Source organism: Hyalella azteca, unplaced genomic scaffold (genome assembly GCF_000764305.2).
Source record: "Hyalella azteca isolate HAZT.00-mixed unplaced genomic scaffold, Hazt_2.0.2 contig3046, whole genome shotgun sequence".
Classification (NCBI taxonomy): domain Eukaryota; kingdom Metazoa; phylum Arthropoda; class Malacostraca; order Amphipoda; family Hyalellidae; genus Hyalella; species Hyalella azteca.
This window is the reverse complement of record NW_025933300.1, coordinates 95,345-115,181: the sequence shown is the minus strand read 5'-3', so window position 1 is coordinate 115,181 and position 19,837 is coordinate 95,345. Positions and strand designations below refer to the sequence as shown.

At 39.1% G+C, this 19,837-nt stretch overlaps 1 protein-coding gene across 1 annotated transcript; it reads left to right on the top strand.

Annotated features, from left to right (window-relative positions):
- Positions 1-1,567: 1,567 nt before the first annotated feature.
- LOC108679634 (aldo-keto reductase family 1 member C13-like) lies at positions 1,568-18,927 on the top strand. Its single transcript, XM_018168291.2, has 9 exons — positions 1,568-1,741; positions 12,297-12,390; positions 13,171-13,326; positions 13,444-13,560; positions 13,822-13,908; positions 14,546-14,662; positions 16,060-16,188; positions 16,949-17,046; positions 17,980-18,927. Exons 2-9 carry the CDS (start codon positions 12,307-12,309, stop codon positions 18,023-18,025), a joined length of 834 nt encoding a protein of 277 aa, XP_018023780.2. The 5' UTR covers positions 1,568-1,741; positions 12,297-12,306; the 3' UTR covers positions 18,026-18,927.
- The last annotated feature ends 910 nt before the right edge of the window (positions 18,928-19,837 follow it).

Sequence of the window (19,837 nt, the reverse complement as noted above, 5' to 3'; positions counted from 1 at the left end):
AAAATTCTCGATTTAAACATCATTTCTCGGTTGTTATGAATGGATATTAAATGTTTTGTTCAAATTGTACAGCAGTATTGAAGATACTTAGATACTCGTATACTAGGCACCCTGCAAATTTTGAATTTTATAACTCGAACACGAAGGCAAAAGTGAATAAAAGCATGACCTAGACATTACCGTTAGGCTCTATTGAACCCGTGTGCTAAATTTCATAGAGCTATGTTCATTAATTAAGGAGATATTTTAGGCTCAATGAAACTTGGAGACCGTCCGTGGAAGTGTCCGATAGGTTTTATAATCGATATAATATTACCACAAAGTGAAAGAGCTAATCATAAAATATCGATTTGAAGTTATAAGGAGATGATCAATAGGGTGAGAACAATTAATAATATCATCGAAAGAGATCCGATCGCCCAACGAAACTGAATTAGTTTGAGGACCGCTTTTCTTTTCTCGGAACATCTAACTGAAGCAGCGTCTCATAAAGGTGGCAGCTGAAGCACGAAGCTGTAAAAGTTTGAAGGTCAGTTTTTAGCGCATTTTCTCATTTATGGAAAAATGCGCTATTGTGCTCGCCATGTCCGTCCACCTGACTATCTGTCCGTCCGTGACTTCACGTTTTCGTCGACGAGAAAATGCGCGCTCTGTCAATCACTGCAGTGAGAACTGAGTTATATTTTTTAATGATTGAGGTCAAAGCAGACACTTTTAACACGTGTTTGACATTTCTTCACGTTTTCCGATACATATGTGACGTCACAGTGAAGATGCACAGAACGGTGTCAAACTTTTCTCAAGTCCTAACGGTGATACAGCCGTTAGTTGTATCAATCGTAAATTTCTTTCGGTTCGCTTGTCCAGTGACCTCGACTGGGCCAAACGGGTGGTATCATGGTTGAATTTATATTAATTCAACCATGGGTGATGTATCCAGTTCCATGATGGGAAATCCCCGTCGCCCACCGGAGGACGAATAAAACGTTATGCCCTGATTCATTCTATGAATGAATGAGAGATGTTTGTTTATTTGAACTCTCATTTTGTTATTCTCCCACATCCTAACGGCAAATCGAGTGGTAGTGGCTATTGCCGTAGATTTGAATGAGTTACTTACGGCTTAAGTTACTTGGATCATAATCATATGAGTTATGACTTGAGTGATCCAAGAACTTATCACTTGTGTGACCCAAGTGATAAATCATTAATCTTGATCTCATACTCGTAACTAATTTTTAACTAGTGTGGTACTTTCCTTATCTTCGTTCGTAAGAATTCATCAGTCGCAGGAAATGGAAAGCCTTTGCGTGAGAACGTCGAAGTGATTCTTAAAATGTTTTTACCGGATATTTCAAACTCTCCACGATTCCTGCCAAACGTTCCTAGTTTCTGTGCTGGGAAAGTCTTTGGCGCCGCAACGTTTGTTGCCTCATGATGGTGGACTTCCCATAATTCCAATACGTACTGTCGTTGACCAATACTTGCTCTCTGACAAGTGCTTTCGTCATCTCCCACGCTTGCGCACACGTACTATAGGCCTCGCCGTCTGTCAGTGGCAGACGCGCAGCTGCCGCAGTGTGCCAGCGTGGACTCCGACTGACGTCTCAGCCTCAGAGCCTCTCAGACTCAGAGTCTCAGTAGTCGTTCAATTTCCGTACGGGAAGGTGTAGGAGGCTGCATTAAGTGAGGCGCCGGCAGTTAACATTGACACCCTTCGGGACGCTCAAGTATCAAACAGGTAAGCATATGCCACATATCAAAAATTTTATATTTATCCTGTAACAATTTTTTCTAGTATTTCCGTTATCAGCGTATATTCTGAAACATCACCACACCATGCACGTGTGCCTCTGATATAATTATTTTGCATCCTCATTTCTGATGTTTTATTATCTCGAGTAGTACCTGAGGACTGAGATGTGCTTTGCCACCTAACCAAGGAATGTAAAAATCTCCATTTGAAATTAAAATGAGTTGTGACTTAAGATGAGTTGTGAAACTACATTTTGATATTGCCTATTACAACATATAGGTGTAATAGTTACTTGAAATCAAATAAGTTACTAGTTACTTGAAGTCAAATCAAACTTTGTAACCAGCAGATTGGACGGCATAGAAAGAGATAAATCAAAGTTCAAAGAATGTCGGCATTTGCTAATCGTGTTTAGGGAATCTGAACATGTGGGCGGCGGTGGTTTGCTGTAGTGACTTGCTAGAGCAGTTACTGTGAACATCTATGCAGTGACCTTGAACACACTATCTTGTGCCAATCGAGATAGCTTCGATAATTATGTTTACGTATGTTACCCGTGAACACTCTTATACTATTAGAATCTATATCTATTATTATTTGATGTCAAATTACATAATTTGTCTTCGTAACGAAAAGGGCTGCGTGAAGCACAAAAGTGTCAATGGTTTCAGCTACCAGTCCGTGCAGTCACTAGAGAAGGTTCTCTAAGGAATAGCTCCCTGTATTACAGACCTGGGAATTTACAGAGATGAGAGATCGAACATCCTAGTTGAAGATTATTCATTATTGAAACATGAGTAAATAATTTGATCTGCAGGATAGTAAAAAGCAGCATGTTGGTGTCGTTAGACTTACATGAACCACTGAGCAAGGTGGCCCAGTGGTTAAAAGTAATCAGAGTCCCAAGATTGGAGCAGAGAGGCGCGGGTTCGATCCCAGCTCTGTGCGCCAGTTTCGGGTCAGAATCGGCGAGGAAGCCGGGCGGTTAAGCAAAGTAAGTTTGAAGCAGTTGGTTGCAAGTTCAAGCCCGCAACATGCTGTGGATGTTCTGCAATGTTAAGAATAAGCGACAGGCCTACGGCCTAATAAACGTTGAAACCGCTATATGACAGCGGTCTAGCAAACAATTATTTCAATGATCACTGCAAGCAAATAAAATTAAGCATTACCTCAGAAGTTGCTGTAAACAATTCTACCAATTTTGTTCATGGCAAAATTTTTAAGCCGTTTGTTTTACGCGTAGTGCAAAATGATTATATGCTTCATTGAACGGTTCACAGTCTTGTTTTGTTGATGTAAGAATGCATCAAAACGAAAACTGAGCTCACACACGGAGAAATGAGTGAGACTTTGTCTAAATAGAGATGCAGTTTTTGTCATCGTGTGGGTCATCCTAACCCCGTTTGGCCTTGCTTAATGAACGAATCAGTGCTACGTGCAGAGAGTGTCACGTTTTTGACAGTGTAGCCAATACATTTTTCTGAGTGTACTCTGACGATCAAGGAAATTAGCTGTATATATGAATTAATATATTCATTAGTGCCTTTGCTCGTTTACATTTCTTAAATAACTCCGATGGCCAGTGGTGATGCCTCCCGACAGTAGCATCGATTTGTCGTTCGTTCAAGTGTTCTTTATAGGTAAGCTGTCAGCCTGTCAACGTTTATAGCATCGTTGTTTACGTGTCTATGTCGTGCAAGTGCGGGACAAATGGCGTGCGGTCAAGCACGTATTCGTGTGAGGTGTTGTTTACTTAAATGGGGGCTTGATTGGCCAATCGTTGCGTTGATGTATGCGCAGGTGGCGGTGTGATGAACATGAGTAATAATGTCGTGAACCCTGAGGCTACACCAGCTTTGTCGTAATGTGGTCGCAAGAGGCTATTATGACTAACTGAGTGGGTTTGTGGTGTACGATAGTTTGGTTTTTTACCGCTAGACTTTGCTTTTATGTTTCGACGGGTTTCCTATGTTTAGACAGGGAGTTCTCAGCCTTGGTTTGGGAGTGCGAAGCGACATAAAAAAATTATCCAGCAATTTTCGTTCCGCTTAAGAATCGTAATTTATGTTTGGTTTTTATGACACTCCATGTTATTAGTAATAGAAAGTCTGTCTCAACGCTTTGTCAATTTCAAAAAATATAATTTAATAATTTCAAGTTCTAAAATATGAAGAGACGTCGATTTTTAGCTGGACCAAAGTATTTGACATTGACATATTTCCTCATTGTCAGCCTAGCGATGATATGGAGTGACCTTGCATCGTCGTGTGCAGCTAATCAGGGCCAAAATATTATAACGTAGAACTGAATGTGGGTGTCTGCTTCAAATTTAATGGAAGTGAAGTTTTTCTTGGCAAAGAAACTATCCATTATCGCATGTTTATTCTGGTGATATGAATTCATTAATGTTGAAACGTGCATCACCAGTAGAACCATCAATTCATGCTATTGACCGAACGTATTTGGTCTGTGATAATTCTGAAGGGTTAATCTTAATGCAGTGCAGTCGACACATGCAAATTTTTCTCACCTGTGGCTTCCAAATGCAATGCAGTGGACATTTAAGCAAACATTTCTCATCGGGGCTTGCAGACTGCAAGCCCGGCTCATGCCGGGCTTAAAAAAGGATATATATCTTAACTTTTTCGTATTTCGGATTTCTTATGGATCGGATTTTCTTATCGTAGAACTTCAAACATGGACTCATGAAGAACGCGTGGAGCTTAGGTGCATGGGTGCCTATCTGGTATGATAGTTGGAAGAAGATTTCCTTTCATTGCTTTTTCAGAACAAAGTAAGGGATCAGAATAAACAATGAAGAACTGTTGTTTTACGGATAATTTATTTTTTCAGCCGCTGAGAAGAATTGGGAAATTTTTTAAATATCAAGTACTTACAGTGAGTGCGAATAGTATATGACACAAAGGAAAACTTCATTCAATTAAAGCGTATCCAACAAAATAACATAAACAAACACCATTGTTTGTATTAAAAAATAACAATATCATTAAATATTGACTTGATAATAGCAATTTTGTAAAATTTAATGTTCTAAATGTACCTAGAACATAGTAAATAAATCAACTCAATACTTCGTCGTGTGACCTTTAGCAGCCAAACCTGCTTCTTGCCGAGTGGATACTTGTTCACAAAATTAACACATATGCTAATAGTAATTTTAGCCCACTTTTCCTTGCATATTTCTTCCTTGGATCTCCCTCCTGTACCCGCAATTTCAATTCCCGCCACAGATTTTCAATCGGATTGAGGTCAGGTGATTGGCTTGGCCATCCCAATAACTCAATGTCCCTCTCCTGAAACCATGCAAGAGTTGCACTAGCCGAGTGCTCTATAGGTTCATTAATTGTCTTGTTGGAATATCCAACCTCGAGGAAAGTTCAATTTTTCGGCTGACTTTTTGAGACATCTCTCAAGAATGCCCCGACACATTTCGGAGTTCATCCTTATATGATTTCCAATTCCCCAGGGCCTGCATGTAGAAGAAAAAACACCCCAAAGCAATTCATCCGCGTGACATTTCTTCTCGCTTCGAATCACCAACATGTGGAACAGCCTCCTGATAGCATCGTTGGCGCTCTGAGTATAAACGCATTTAAAAACAGACTAGATAAAGCTATGGAAAAATATATGTACAGACTTGAAATGCATATAGCACCATATCGAACCCGGTGGAAGTCTAGTAGCTATTTCAAACTTTCTTCAGGTTGGAAAAGATACGGCCGAAGGACCTGTTTTAGATCTGAAGTACAAGTTTAGATTTCGTTAACAAGTCACGAAAAGCACAAGAATCAGCGACAGGCCACATCGGGCCTATTCTTCAGCGCCGACATCACTATGTTATGTCATTCACTCCCACCACTACGAATATTATTGTGTAATTTATTTCTACCCCTTCAATGCACGCAATGTCATCCATAGCTGATAATGTCATAGGAATAATGGTAAACGCGTGCTGCTGTTATACCACTATACGCGCGCCGGACTACAGAGCCCTCCTCTGCCGCGTGCGAACTTTCATGCAGCATGCGACCTGCGCGCGGAGACGTGGCCTGACGTCAGACGCGCGACCAGCTGCTGTGCTGTTTCATTATATTCATGCACAATGATAATTACTTGAGCATTTGTAAATTCATTGAATGCATTGTATTCAGGATTAACTTTATTCGTTACTTTGACACTCATGTGCAAGCCTTATGAAGAAAGGTTAAAGATTAAAAAGCTTCCAAGAAGCCTCGTTATCGACGTCGGCGTGGTGACCTCATTGAAGTATACAAGTAAACCCTCGGTTTATACAAGGTCCCCGAAGGATTACTAGAATTTGAAACAAGAACCAACACCAGGGCCCCTTGTATAAACTAAAAAAACTGCGTTGTAACACATCCATGCGACAACATTTCTTCTCGCTTCGAGTCACCGACATGTGAATCAGCCTCCCTGAAAGCATCGTTAATGCTCCGATATGAACGCCTTCAAGAACAGACTAGACGAAGCTATGCAGGAGCATATGTTCAGTCTTGAAATGCCTAGCACCTTACGGGCCTTGAAATAAATCCAGCAGCTATCTCAATCAATCGTCAGTTATGGAAAGGTCGGGTCCAAAATGCCGGATCCCTTGTGGAATCAATCAAGTCACGAAAAGTACAAGAATCAGCAACAGGCCATGGGCCTACTTCTTCAGTGCCGACACTTCTATTCTATTATACGGTATTCTGTTCTATTCTATTCTCTTCTATGTGCTTTGAAACCTGATAGTTTGGTTAGCTTGCATTAACCTTTCACGTCTTGGCTTACTTTCCACGATTACTCGATCATCAAGTTGCATTTTTGCCGTCATCTTATGCTGTTAAAAAAACTAACTTTATCCGATTTCAACTATTTTTCGACATTTATCATTTTGTTCAGACTGAAAAAATAAGTACCTGTCCGTCATTATTGCCGCTGGGAAAATGTTAGTTCTTCTGAGCTTATGATAATATCCCGTTCACCATCTACATATGAATTGAATTAAATTTATAGCGACGAATTATCCATCCTTAATTGCCCATAATATATTCTTAACGAAGAAATATATTCTCCTATCCGTTGAAATCATTTTTGCTGCATAGATGACCTGGCAAATCGTTCCTGGCGCATGTTTACAACAGAATTCGCCATGTCATGTTACGGACGTTCTTGAATACGAAGGTCCGCCGCTGTTGAGCTCGCACTATCGTAGAAGAGATCGAGGCCCTGCAGGCATTACTCGTATTTGCGTATCACTGGAACGTACCGCTGCCGGGCTCGTCAAGCACTTCATCCTGCCGTCTCGAGATCCCAGGGTCGTGGACGGAAGCCTTTGTGCTGTGCTGCCAGATCGTTTACTCCTCGCCAGACTGCGCAATTTTGCGACGTTACAGTCGCACCGAGTGCAGGTACATTTGTACTAATACAGTCAATGGTTGAGGTTAACTGGAGCGCAAAATAGAAGCACTAGAAAAAAACTACTCGCAATGTGTATTATTTCATCTTCTGGAATATAAATAGGTTAATAAGTGTTCAAATGTTCAGTTTCTCGTGACGAGCGTTTAGTATTACTCAATAATGAAGTTGAGGCACACGATCTTACTTGTACTTGTAATAGCGCCCGCTCCATTTTCGGGCTGACGTGAAGCGAATGTGCCCAACAAGCCAAATCAAACCGTCAATGGAACGTACAAAAAAGAGTAACATTAATGTATATCTTTCATTTAAGAAATTCTAGGAAAATCGCTTTTCGTGTATATTAAATTAAAATGTGCTCCCAGTTGAAGGATTTGTTGTACAACTTATCTTTTTATCGATAGTTGTTGTAGTTATAATGAAAGTATCAAAATTTGAAGCTGAACATTAGATTGATTATTTGAGTTGCTGGTCATCTGGCTAATGAAGTCAGATGCTGACCACTGAACCGATAAATCAATCGTTGACATGTAACTTTGCTTTGCAGTTTGAATGGAGCTTCACTATATATCGTGTCGATTTGATTTGATTTCACGCAACCAACCTTGCAGAAATTATTAACATTATCTTCTCGCAATTATCCCTTGTCCATGAATACAAAGGTGAACTGATCAAATTTTGTGTGCAAGGAATACGAAAATGATCATCGAAACCATAGACAACGATCTTAATCCGTAATGGATGATCGAGTATTATGGTTGAGCTCATTTAATTCACAAAATAAGTCCAAAGCGTCATGATTTGCTGTAAATTAAATGTTTTTTCAGCCTGTTTCTAAATTTGAAACCAGTTTATCGGCAACTGGAAGCTGGAACTGGTTCATTGGAAGCTGGAACTGGAATTATGGCACCAGATATACAAGTTTTCTTCGTCTGTCGCCTATTCTCTTTATTCAAATAAAAACGTTCTTTTGTTATGTATATATTTTTTGCTCTAATTTTTATATTTGTAGACAATATCTTTCTTTTTCTCCATAACCGTTGGATAAGATATGCTCTGCTCATTTCATTTGTTCATTCCATCTCTTATTATTAGGATCGGTCCCTGAACGATTTCTTGAAAACGCAACTTGTATTTTATTTTCTCTGAACCAAGCACACAGACAGAGATTCCCTGCACTGAACATGGCGTTTACTCTTTGATCTTAGAACATGCACACTTGTTGATGAAGTTTGCTCGACCTCCGAACGCCTAATCGGTAATCTAATCAAACTCACTTCACTTGTGCGCCAGTCGTTAATTGCAGTGTTGCTTGAATGAATGTATATACTATGCATCTGTCCTTCAAATTAGTTCATTAAAGTTGCCATTGTTTGACATTAACAACAAATGTATTTTTTATAGATAATAGCAAGTTTGCTCATCCATGCATATTATTATAGTTGTACCGGAAGCGAATTCGTTACGATTACGTGCAGTGCACGCAACTGCATGTATAAATGAACGAGCAGCTCCCAGAGATATGTGGTTCACTTGAATACATTGAGTTGTAGTAGAGAATTGTAGTCGTTTACATTGAGTTACATTGCGTTGTAGAGAATTGAGTTGTAGTACGTTCTTCCGGGAATAAACTCATTCGTTTGAAGTCATTCATCTGTATCAAGATTATTTTTTACTGGAAGGGTCTATGTTTCCGCACAAAAGTGGATGTTATTACAAACGTTCACCACAAGTTTATACTCGAGAAGATAAATAATTATGATTAATAATCCAATTGTATCGTTGCCAAGGACATTGTGATCAAATTTAAAATCAAACAATAAATCAGGGTGAGAATGAAAACGATCAAAAATTCGTGAATACATCCAGTTCAATTAATGAAATACGACCTCGGAAAATATCTGGTTATTACAACAGGTCACACTGCGTTGTAGAACCTGTCGTACGAAATTAAAAGCAGTTAGCTGTTGTAATCCTTAAAGTAATTACACTCTATAGCTTCAATGCGCTGCCAAGCGATCTGCAGCATGAATTTGGCTGTTATGGATTGCAGGGATGTATGATTTACTACGAGAGAACTCTCAACCAATTTTTTAATTGAGTCCAATGAACTTACTTCACACAAAAGTAGTAATAATTATGGTTTGTGCGTCAGGAAAGAAAAAGCTGTAGGATTTTCTGCATGAGACATCACATGCTAATAATGTGAGGAAATGTTGGTATGGAATATAACTGGGCTTATAGCGAGCTGGGTGGGTTGAGTTGCTATGTTGGTGGGAATCTGTTTAGGTTTTAATTATTAAATCAGCTGCAGCTGTCCCTCAACTCATGCTTATCTAAAATCCACACTCGTATCTTTCGTCTATTAGACTTACACATTTGCATTTACAATGTCTATAAGCATTTTGTGCCCTTGCTGTCCTGTAACATAAAACATGTGCTAGACAATAACGATAACAACTTCCATTCAAAGGTGCATATATTTAGCTAATGTAGCTTTTGCCGTCGATTTGAACAAGCTCCGTGGTGATCGAAATATTGTGCTACACTGCATACTATTTTTTAGACTGATGTTCTCTCGGCATCATAGTTGTTTTAAATAAATGTACTTTTAATGAGCTTGTACTGCAGTCATATCGTCGTAGTTAAAGTTATTTTTCATCATTATTAAGTGTGCTAAGCCATCAAATGTGTCATCAAGCTCAAGACCGGTATTGCATTATAACCTCCTAAGTCTAAGTCTTTATATATACTTAATTAGGAGATGGTGATGGGCGATAATAGTGCATGAGGACGCAGTATAAGCGATGTACGCCAAATTAGATCTTGTCAGTACAAATTACTTCATGCCAGTTACTTTTGTATTTCAGTGGCCTGAAAAAAGTATTTTGACAATAATGTTCATTCGTCATTGATAAGGATTGGAACATTTCTAGACTGGGTTGACTATACTGTATATATGGGAGAATGCATGCAGCCCAATAAACATGCAAGAACTCGAATGCTTGTTGCCTTGAGCGAACTTTAACCAGGCTTTAAGTTTGTCATCGCTGAGCTCCAAATGAAGGAATTTAAATTTGAATTGCTGGTCGTTTTAAACTCGAACTCAATTTGATAAATTGATTATCGAAAGCCCTCATTCCCCCTTCAGATTTATTACGTTGTAGCCAACATCATCCTCTACATTGGACAACGTTAATTGAACGTTTGTTGTTATGTATAAACATGGAAGAGCCGATCGGCCTGAATCTATCAATCCAACTGGTTTATCATTGAATAATTGCTTATAGATTGCTTCTTCTTTAGAAACCAAATTTTTAATTGTTATAAGACGTCTCTAGCATGACATTTTTACTATGAATGAAATCATTAAAACGAGAACCGTGTGCAATTAATGACTTCATGCGCCAGTTATATATAGTTGCCTCATTAACTATATATATAGTTGTTTTGTTAATGAATAGCGAGTTTAAATCCATAAACGTTCAAAGCAGTTTCTTTTTGTAGATCATTCTAATTTAATTGCAAATACGGCAGGAAATATTGCTTTCGAATTTTGAACCCAAATGCTTAATTTCGTCGTGTTGAAACGAAATAATTTGTTATGTTTGTGTATCTGTTCGTTGATTGTGCTCAAATATTATGTGATGATGTTTGGAAAAACTTTTTTTTACAGCGATTGATTTGCGTCAAAATTGCGCGACCTCATAAAATTAGTTATTGACCTTATATAATAGATATAGTAAGAAGCGACCTTTTCTTATCTCTTACAATTAGATATGTAGAAGAGATATGACAAGTTCTACATGAATATGAGTTACGTTTAAATAAAGTTAGTACATTTGTCTTGAAAACACTGGATTTTGCGTCTTCTTTATAAATCTTACATTTTATAGATGCCTTTCAATTTGGAAGAATTTTCTGGACTTATGTCCAAATGGGGTGACTACCAGTATATAGATCTGTTTTGAAAACGATAATTATATAATAGAATACAGAATGAACAACCTAAGAGTTTTCCATCAACAAAGGCACGACATAAATGGATTTTTCTTATCGAACTTCATTCGGTTTTTATTGGCATGTGAAAGCGGAATCCAAACAGAAGTCCAAGTTGATAACGCATTTACAATTTACTGAGACTTATGTAATAATGCTTTTACGTTACTTTCTTCTAGAGCAACAAGCTCAGTAGTTGGACATATTCATGTAAAATGATAAGTAATAAGTATATCTTCAACGTTAATCGTTAATAGTGTCACAAAGAGATGCCACGATGAATTTGCGACAATAAAATACAAATAAAATTACTTTCTCTCTGATATAAGTTGATGCAAACATGGACTGAGGTTGCTAAAATTCGTCTGTGACGACGTTGTAAAGTCTTCATCTTGATTTATCTCAGTCACCACCATCCATTTGCAGTTACCAATTTATTTCATTGGATGAAAAGAAGAACTTTCGCGTAGCGGGATCGAATAACCCGAAGATAGTTTTTTAAGCTCATAACAATTTCGGCGTTCGCTCTAAATAAATTTATTTCCCATATTTTGCGATTGTTAGCATTGAATCATATATCTTGCAGAATGAAACAATGTTACGCCCATGTTGATGTATTACCGAAATTAAATTTTCATTTATAATGAGAACACGGCGACACAAATTCCGTAGTTTCAGATGCCAAAAATGTACTGGTGTTAGTTAATTACCGCAAAAACTAACAATTTTATTCCATTGCTAAAATAACTCGTTCCATATCTCACGGTAAGTTGACAATGAACGGAGCGCAGTATAGGTACGTTTTATAAATTTTGGGATGAAGAATCATTTGTAAATAAAACTATTTCCTTCTAACCTGTCGACGACTCGTACAGTTCTAAAAACTTCTGGGGAAATTACAGACATTTCAACGCAGCGCATCTTTATTTAGTTAATCACAACACTATACCACTAGAATAACGAAGACTATGCATCCATTCAATTCTCTCCAAGTGTCCCATCAAGGACATCAAATTGTTCTAAAATTGTATTTTCGTAAGAATAATTGGAAAACCCACATTCTTCACTGTTCATAATTGTAATTCTAATTGTGATCTTTCAGTCAGCGTGCCATGGCAAGAACAATCGTGAACGGAACCCACGTGAAGCTAAACGATGGGCACCTCATGCCCCTCCTGGGGATAGGTTGCTGGCAGGTGAGTTTTAATTAAATGATTTAGCGCTTAGCATGTGATGAAAATAATGTGGCGAGGACAGGAAAACAACGATAGAGCACGACAAGATCGTTAGAATTTATTTCGAAGAAAGAAACTGAAGCGCTGCACCGTTCCACGGAACTGTTGAGCTGTGCCAGTCTTTCTTTCACACACATCATATCGTCCAGGCATTCATCCTAGATAGAATATATGAATTTAGTTGAGACCATATCACAATTATAAATTATCAATCAGTCAAAATTTATCAGTGGAGTTAATAATGAACTATCCCTTATCCTTGACAAATCAGATCAATTATCCATTATTGTCTAAATTTTTAGATCACTAAATTAGTTATCAATTAAATAAATTACCACTTATCAAGTAAATAAATTATCACTTATCAATTAAATAAATTACCACTTATCAAGTAAATAAATTATCACCTATCAAGTAAATGGATAATCACTTATCAATTATATAAATTAAAATTACTACTTGTCAATTAAATAAATAACAACTTAGCAATTATATTAATTACCACCTATCAATTAAATACTTTATCACAATAATTTATTTACTTAACAATTCAATCATTTTTAATTTAATCACTTATCACACTACTATATTACGAAACTATCATGTAAGCGCCATGCAATAGTTATTTCATTGTTATTTCATGGCCTGTCATTCAAAAAAATCATTTTCGGCATCTACAGATATAATCTCTACTTCAGCGCCCGATGAGGAGCACATAATCACTAATTCGTGTTTGCACAGGGCGAGCATAAGCCGATGTCTGAAGCAATTGTGCTCGCCCTGAATAACGGCTACAGGCTCATCGACACGGCCTACTCGTACATGAACGAGGAGGCCGTGGGCGAGGCCATCCGACGATGGGGAGGAGACAGGAAGGATATTTTCGTAACCACAAAGGTAGCTATAGTTACTTTCCATAGAATTCTGGAATAAACTATCATTTCATTTTCTTTACCCTGTAACATGAGAAACATTCACAATGATCCGTGACTAATAATTAATCTGTTCCCTCAGCTGCCAACTATAGCGCTGGGCGGTGGTCGCGTGGAACCTTTCCTCAGGAAGTCACTAAAAAAATTAGGACTTGACTACGTCGACTTGTACCTGATCCACGCACCAGTTGGACTGCAGGTGCGCAGCGTCTTTTTCTACCCAACTTGATCAGCCACGAATTGTAATTGAACGGCATGGATATTCAATTTGGTTCTTTGGATATACTCATTTCTGGATGCTCTATATTACTTTTCAGTATGACATTAACATTCGAGCTGCTCATCCATTTCTTGTACCTGTGCCGTTGAAAAACATGATATTAAATAACAGATGACTCGATTTGTAATAGTTGGTTATTTTATTTGCGTTTGACTTGATGAGTACGGTTTCTCACGCCAGTACGTCGACGATGAGACGGTATTTCCTTTCGACAAGGACGGCAAACTGATGGTGGATTATAGCACCAACCACGTCGCGCTCTGGAGGGTAAGATGCGATATATCAAACCGGTTTTCAAATCGTTTAGTGGCTGAAAGGAGAAGGGGACTGGAAGTGGACGCCATTACTGTTTCCGGAAAGGGAAGCCATCTTTCAAAATGATAATGCCCCGATCCATACAGCTGGAATTGTTAAAAAAATGGCACGAGGAACATTCTAATGAAGTTGAGCATCTATCTCATTTGGCCACCACAATCACCAGGCCTGAATATTATCGATAATTTATGGTCGATGTTTGAGATGCAAGTCAGAAGTCGATTCCCGCCACCATTGTCTTTGAAAGAGCTGTAGAGTTTTAAGTAAAGAAGGGGTCAAAACTCCTTTAGAAACAATTTGCATTGTGTATGAATCAATACTTCGGAGAATTGAGGCCGTAATTGCAGCAAAAAGTGGACCTACAGCATAATAAAATATATTTTGTAGATTTCTCATGTGTTTCCCTTATTTTGACTAGCCCTTGTATTTGGTCTATTATTAATAAATTCCTAACTTAAATATTCATACATATGAATACATGCTAAATTAATATATGCAATGTATGATTGTCATCAAATTACAACTTGTCTAATTCCCAGCATATCAGAAAATACCTCGACTGACCTGACTTCATTCATGGTGAGAGCAGGAGATGGAGGCTGTACGCGAGGCGGGGCTCGCCCGGAGCATCGGCGTGTCGAACTTCAGCACCGCGCAACTGCGGCGCCTCTTCGCTGTGGCCAAGGTGCCGCCTGCCGTGAACCAGGTGCGTATAGTGGGAACCTGCGGTGAACCGGGTACATGCTGGGGACCGGCGGTGAACCGGGTGCGTGTTTGTGCTATTATACGCCACTTTGCTGGTTCCTAAAGTAGCTCGGATCTTGATTCTTTGTGTGGCGGCCACTCGTGTATCAGCGCTACCGTCCTCTAGTCATCCTATTACTGTGATGGGATGTTGGGGTGGCGTAGCTTAAGACCCTAGCATATATAGCATGGTAGAGTAGTGGTATACTGACAACGCAGGTACCAGCGCTACTAGCAACCCATTATTGCTGTGATGTTAAGGTGAAAGCTTTAAAGCCTTCGCATATGCCAAACTATTAAGGCCCGTTTACTATAGGGGCAACGACGGCTTGCTGCAGCGCCTCACCGCCCACAACCGTTCACACTTATTTTTGTACGCGGGAGCTCGAAACCGCGCGCTTTGAAGATTAGTTGCCAGTTGATAAGACGTCAGTGGAGATGGATATAACTGAATTTGAGCTCTGGGCCATTGTTCTCGGGTGTGCTGCTGTTAAGATTTACACAAACGCGATTTATACAATTACACTTTCAAAGAATTATCAGTTGCGAATGCATCAGCCTTCAAAATTATACTAGACTGCCAGTAGACTAGTTTGACAGTCTGCTAAAGAGAATAATGCCACTCATCCAAAAGCAGGATGACGGAATTGAGATGGAATTCACATGCAATGGAATTCATTCGCAATGAAATTCATTTCACGATGGAATTGCGAACGCAACGTATGAATTTTCTTGCGAACCTAGTCAATGGTGACTTGTACGCAAAAGTTTTTTAAAACTTCAACTATTTTCACCAAAGCTTGTTCTTTCGCATTTCGACTTTTATACTCCTTTGACTGAACTCTCTACATGCATTCATGATCTCTACAAAGATCAATTACCCTCTCTACTAGAGAGTGAGTCCAAACAAGTGTGGCGTTAGTTGCCATAGTGAAGGACCAGCGTACACAACCTCACTAGACCTCACCACAGACAGACGTTTACTGACAGAATACTGCCGAGTGCCGACTGCGAGCAGCGCTTATGTAGCAGCATGAGGCAGGGCGATTGTGAATCCGTAGCTCGTCAATCGCTTCGTTGCTCACTAAGCGCACGTAGACGCCTCACAGAGGTGCGGAGAGGCGCTTGATGCCTGTGTGTTGCCCCTAGTGTGAACGGGCCTTTAGAGTGCTTGTAAACTGGCAACTCTGTTCCAATCAACTAGCAGTCTTATAGCTGTGAGGAGATTTTGGATTGTTCGTAGTTGTAACATCATATAGGCAGACTGATAAAGTTGTGGTATTTTAACAAGTCTTGCATTATGAACAGCAACTCTTATAATTCTGTAATGTGTGCCTAACATGAGACGGTCTGGTGCAGCTGGAGATGCACGTGGAGTTCCAGCAGACGGAGATGCAGGCCTACAGCCGCGAGACAGGCCTCGTCCTCACCAGCTACGGCACGCTCGGCTCACCAGGACGCAGAGCCAGGATCCAAGAAAATTCCCAGGTGCGCTATTGGAAAAAACTCCGAAGTGCGCTGTTGAGTTGTGTCTAATATTTTCTTACGTTTACAATTTACCAAATTATAAGTGAACTATTGCATTAAAAATTTAAATTTTGACCTCAAAATGTTACTTACGTTTTTTTATCATCGTCTAGGGAATTAAATTTTATTTCAGATCAGCTCTGACCCATTGTAATCTCCGTCAGTAATGTATGCTCTGTCACTGCCTAGCCTATAGCATCCAATTGTCATATCCTACAATGAACTCGCATGCAGAAAGTTTCCAGAAAATTATTGATTCAGACAATTTGATCATCAGCGGGTTTGGTTTACTTTCGTACTGTTGTTTTTAGCGCACTTTCTCATTTATGGAAAAATGCCCTATTGTGCTCGTCATGTCCGTCAGTCTGTCCGTCTGTCCGTGACTTCATGTTTTCATCGACGAGAAAATGCGCTCTCTGTCACTCACTGCAGTGAGTAATGAGTTAAATGTTATACATTGAACTTTCTTCAGACACGCATTCTCGCGAACCCAATATATTGCTTCTCTACGAATACAATGTATTGGTCAAGTCTGCACTACACCTCAATGTATGTCATTACCTTACATCTCATAGCATAACAGAGGATTTTGCTCGAATTCTCGTTCAAATCAAATGGTAACTTCTAAAATTATCCAATCTAATTTGCTTTCCTTAAATCATTCCCGCGTTTAAGGCCTTTATATTATGTATTAGAATAAGAAAGTGTTCCTCGCTGCCAGGTGCTGGACTGGAGTCTCTCAGAGGAGGCGATGGCGGCGCTGCGAACCCTGGACCGCGGGGAGGAAGCTCGCTCCTTCAACTTCCTCAAGAACAGAGGGTGAGAGGCTTGTTATCTTGTTATCTCAACAGAGGGTGAGAGGCTTATTATCTTGTTATCTCAACAGAGGGTGAGAGGCTTATTATCTTGTTATCTCAACAGAGGGTGAGAGGCCTGTTGTTATCTTGTTATCTCAACAGAGGGTGAGAGGCTTATTATCTTGTNTCCTGTCTCTTATACACATCTAGATGTGTATAAGAGACAGCCTCTATGGTGATGTTCATCTTGACTTTCGGTGCGAGATAGCTAAATAGCTGAAGCGCTAGTAAACATTTGGCCACTAAACTAACTAACTAACTTGCTGTTATCTCAACAGAGGGTGAGAGGCTTGCTGTTATCTCAACACTAACAACTAATTAGTTGTCATCTGACTGATCCTGTTTTTATTTTCCACCCGAATTCATTCATCCATCACGTCTTATGCTTGAACTGGAGCTCGTCGAGGTTTGGTTGCGGCGAACGAAGGAAATGTTAACAGCTTGGGACGTCATGACTTGAATGGCTACTTGCTCCATTAATTTTCATGCCATAATAAATTCGATTTCAATATTTGCTCGTTACTTAACGTGTCATATGTCCTCTTATTTAAAGTGTCTATTCACCATATGTTGAACGATATTGTTCAGAAGTTTTATTTCAGAATTAGGAATATATATCACCAATATCTGAAAATTTTGAAATTGTAAATGTTATTAAATATTCTTCTTTGAATCTTCTCAATTGCTTCCTGCAAACGTAACGTGTTGAGATATTTCTTACTTGACTATAAAGTGGTAAAAAATATACTTGCTTAAGTACATCTATTATTTATAATTAAAACTATATATTACTACTTAACTTTCTTACTTTCTTAACTATATTTAAAATTCTTACTTGATTTTATTTAACAATGAAAGAACCGTCTCAAGGATTGAGCGTAAGTATCTGTTGCAGGTTTGAGCTGCACCCCGAGTGCCCCGTCAACCGACCTGTGCTGTGATGCTGGCGTCGCTTGGTAGCGGCTGGCTAGTCTGCGGCGATCTTTTATATCTTTTTTATTCCAGTATGGGAACTGTGTTGTCTTCTGTTATGCGTACTTAATGTACCTTTTACTTCGATGATTTGTTGGTTAGTATTTTATTGTCTATCATTTGCTGCAAACGAACCATAAACCTGCACGCGAACGGACATCTCTTCGTGCAAAATGTATGCATAAATTTATTTCGGAGCATTGTGAAGGTTAACACACATTTGCGAGGCCTTGTACAATGTATATCAAATATCTTCAGCTTTAGGGGCCAGCGGGATTTTCCTTGCCATATACTTTTCATTCCATGTAATTAGCTCAGAGAACGCCAAAGTGTTAAGGTCGGCCGCGTTTATGCAATCACAAAAACGTTTAACCTGTTTCACGTTCATGTAAGTTTCTATGCATCTGACTCACCATGAGAGTAAATGCGTTAAAACACACGAAGCTATCAATAAGCGGCGCCATCTCGAGCCCCAACTTAATTCCTACAATTGGGTATGTTGTTTTTCTGCAGTGGTTTTCAATAATAATTATTGTTTTGGATGAAGCCTTTCTTGTGGGTGCATGTGTCATTGGACCTTTTTTGTAAATTTCCAGACTTGGTGATGCGGGTGCGTGTGTTTTCTGGCCCGTGGTAAAAATCTGACAATTCCGAACTGAAGCCCCAAAAAAATTTTTTATAAGAACTAATTGAACATAAATGCTATGTTACCAGACGTCGAATCTTACATATGTGTAGATTTTTGTAAATTAGCGAGTCGTCAGAATGCAGTATAAGTAATTCTCCATGACCTTCTAATATATCTGCTTCGAATACTTCGAGGGAAATGTACTCCAATGGATCAGGAATTTCCTAGTAGGCAGAAGACAACGTGTCAGCATTAACGGAACCGTATCAGACTGGGTAACTGTGCGAAGTGGCGTACCGCAAGGAAGCGTTCTTGGACCTGTTTTGTTCGTCGCTTTTATAAACGATAATGTGGAACAGCCTCCCTGAAGATATTGTTGACGCTCCGAGTATGAACGCGTTCAAGAACAGACTAGACAAGGCCATGCAAGAGCATATGTTTAGTCTTAAAATGCCTCGTACCATACGGAACAACTGATATTTAGAAGCGATTTTAAATCTACCGTCCGTAATGCCAGTCTAGGCAAGAAAAGTACAAGAATCGGCGACAGGCCTATCCAGGCCTATTTATTTAATGCCGAAGATACTATACTATACTATACTAATACTCGATGACGGATCGTTTTCGGACAATTCATTATTCACGAAGTAGTGTTCGCGTTGCGTTTTTATAAAAGTATGCAAAGCTTGTACAGTTGGTAAGAGAATGCCTCGTATAGCTGCGAGACTTCACTGATGCTTATGTTAATAACTTTGCGTGCACCGCTGACATGAAGCAATCATGAAAGACCGACAATATCAGTGAAACCATCTCCATTTTTATGCGACGTTGCTATCCATTTATCTTCTTGAATCATATCAACATTTGAATGAGCTGATAGTGTTTCATTTCGATGGAACAACTTCTAATAATTGTTTGCGCTGATAAACTGCTTAATTGTGCACTTACTTTTATTTGGAATGACATGTTAAAAATGATACAAATGACACGTTAAAAATAATACAAATTTTATTCAACAATCCAAATTTGGATAAAATTATTAACCTTTACCCACGTCCGCACAACCATGATCAACGTGTCATTGCAAGCTCAATTTTTGTTTGCTCTAAAATTGGAACAGGCGCTGCTGTCCTGTTGGTACGGGTGGTACGGG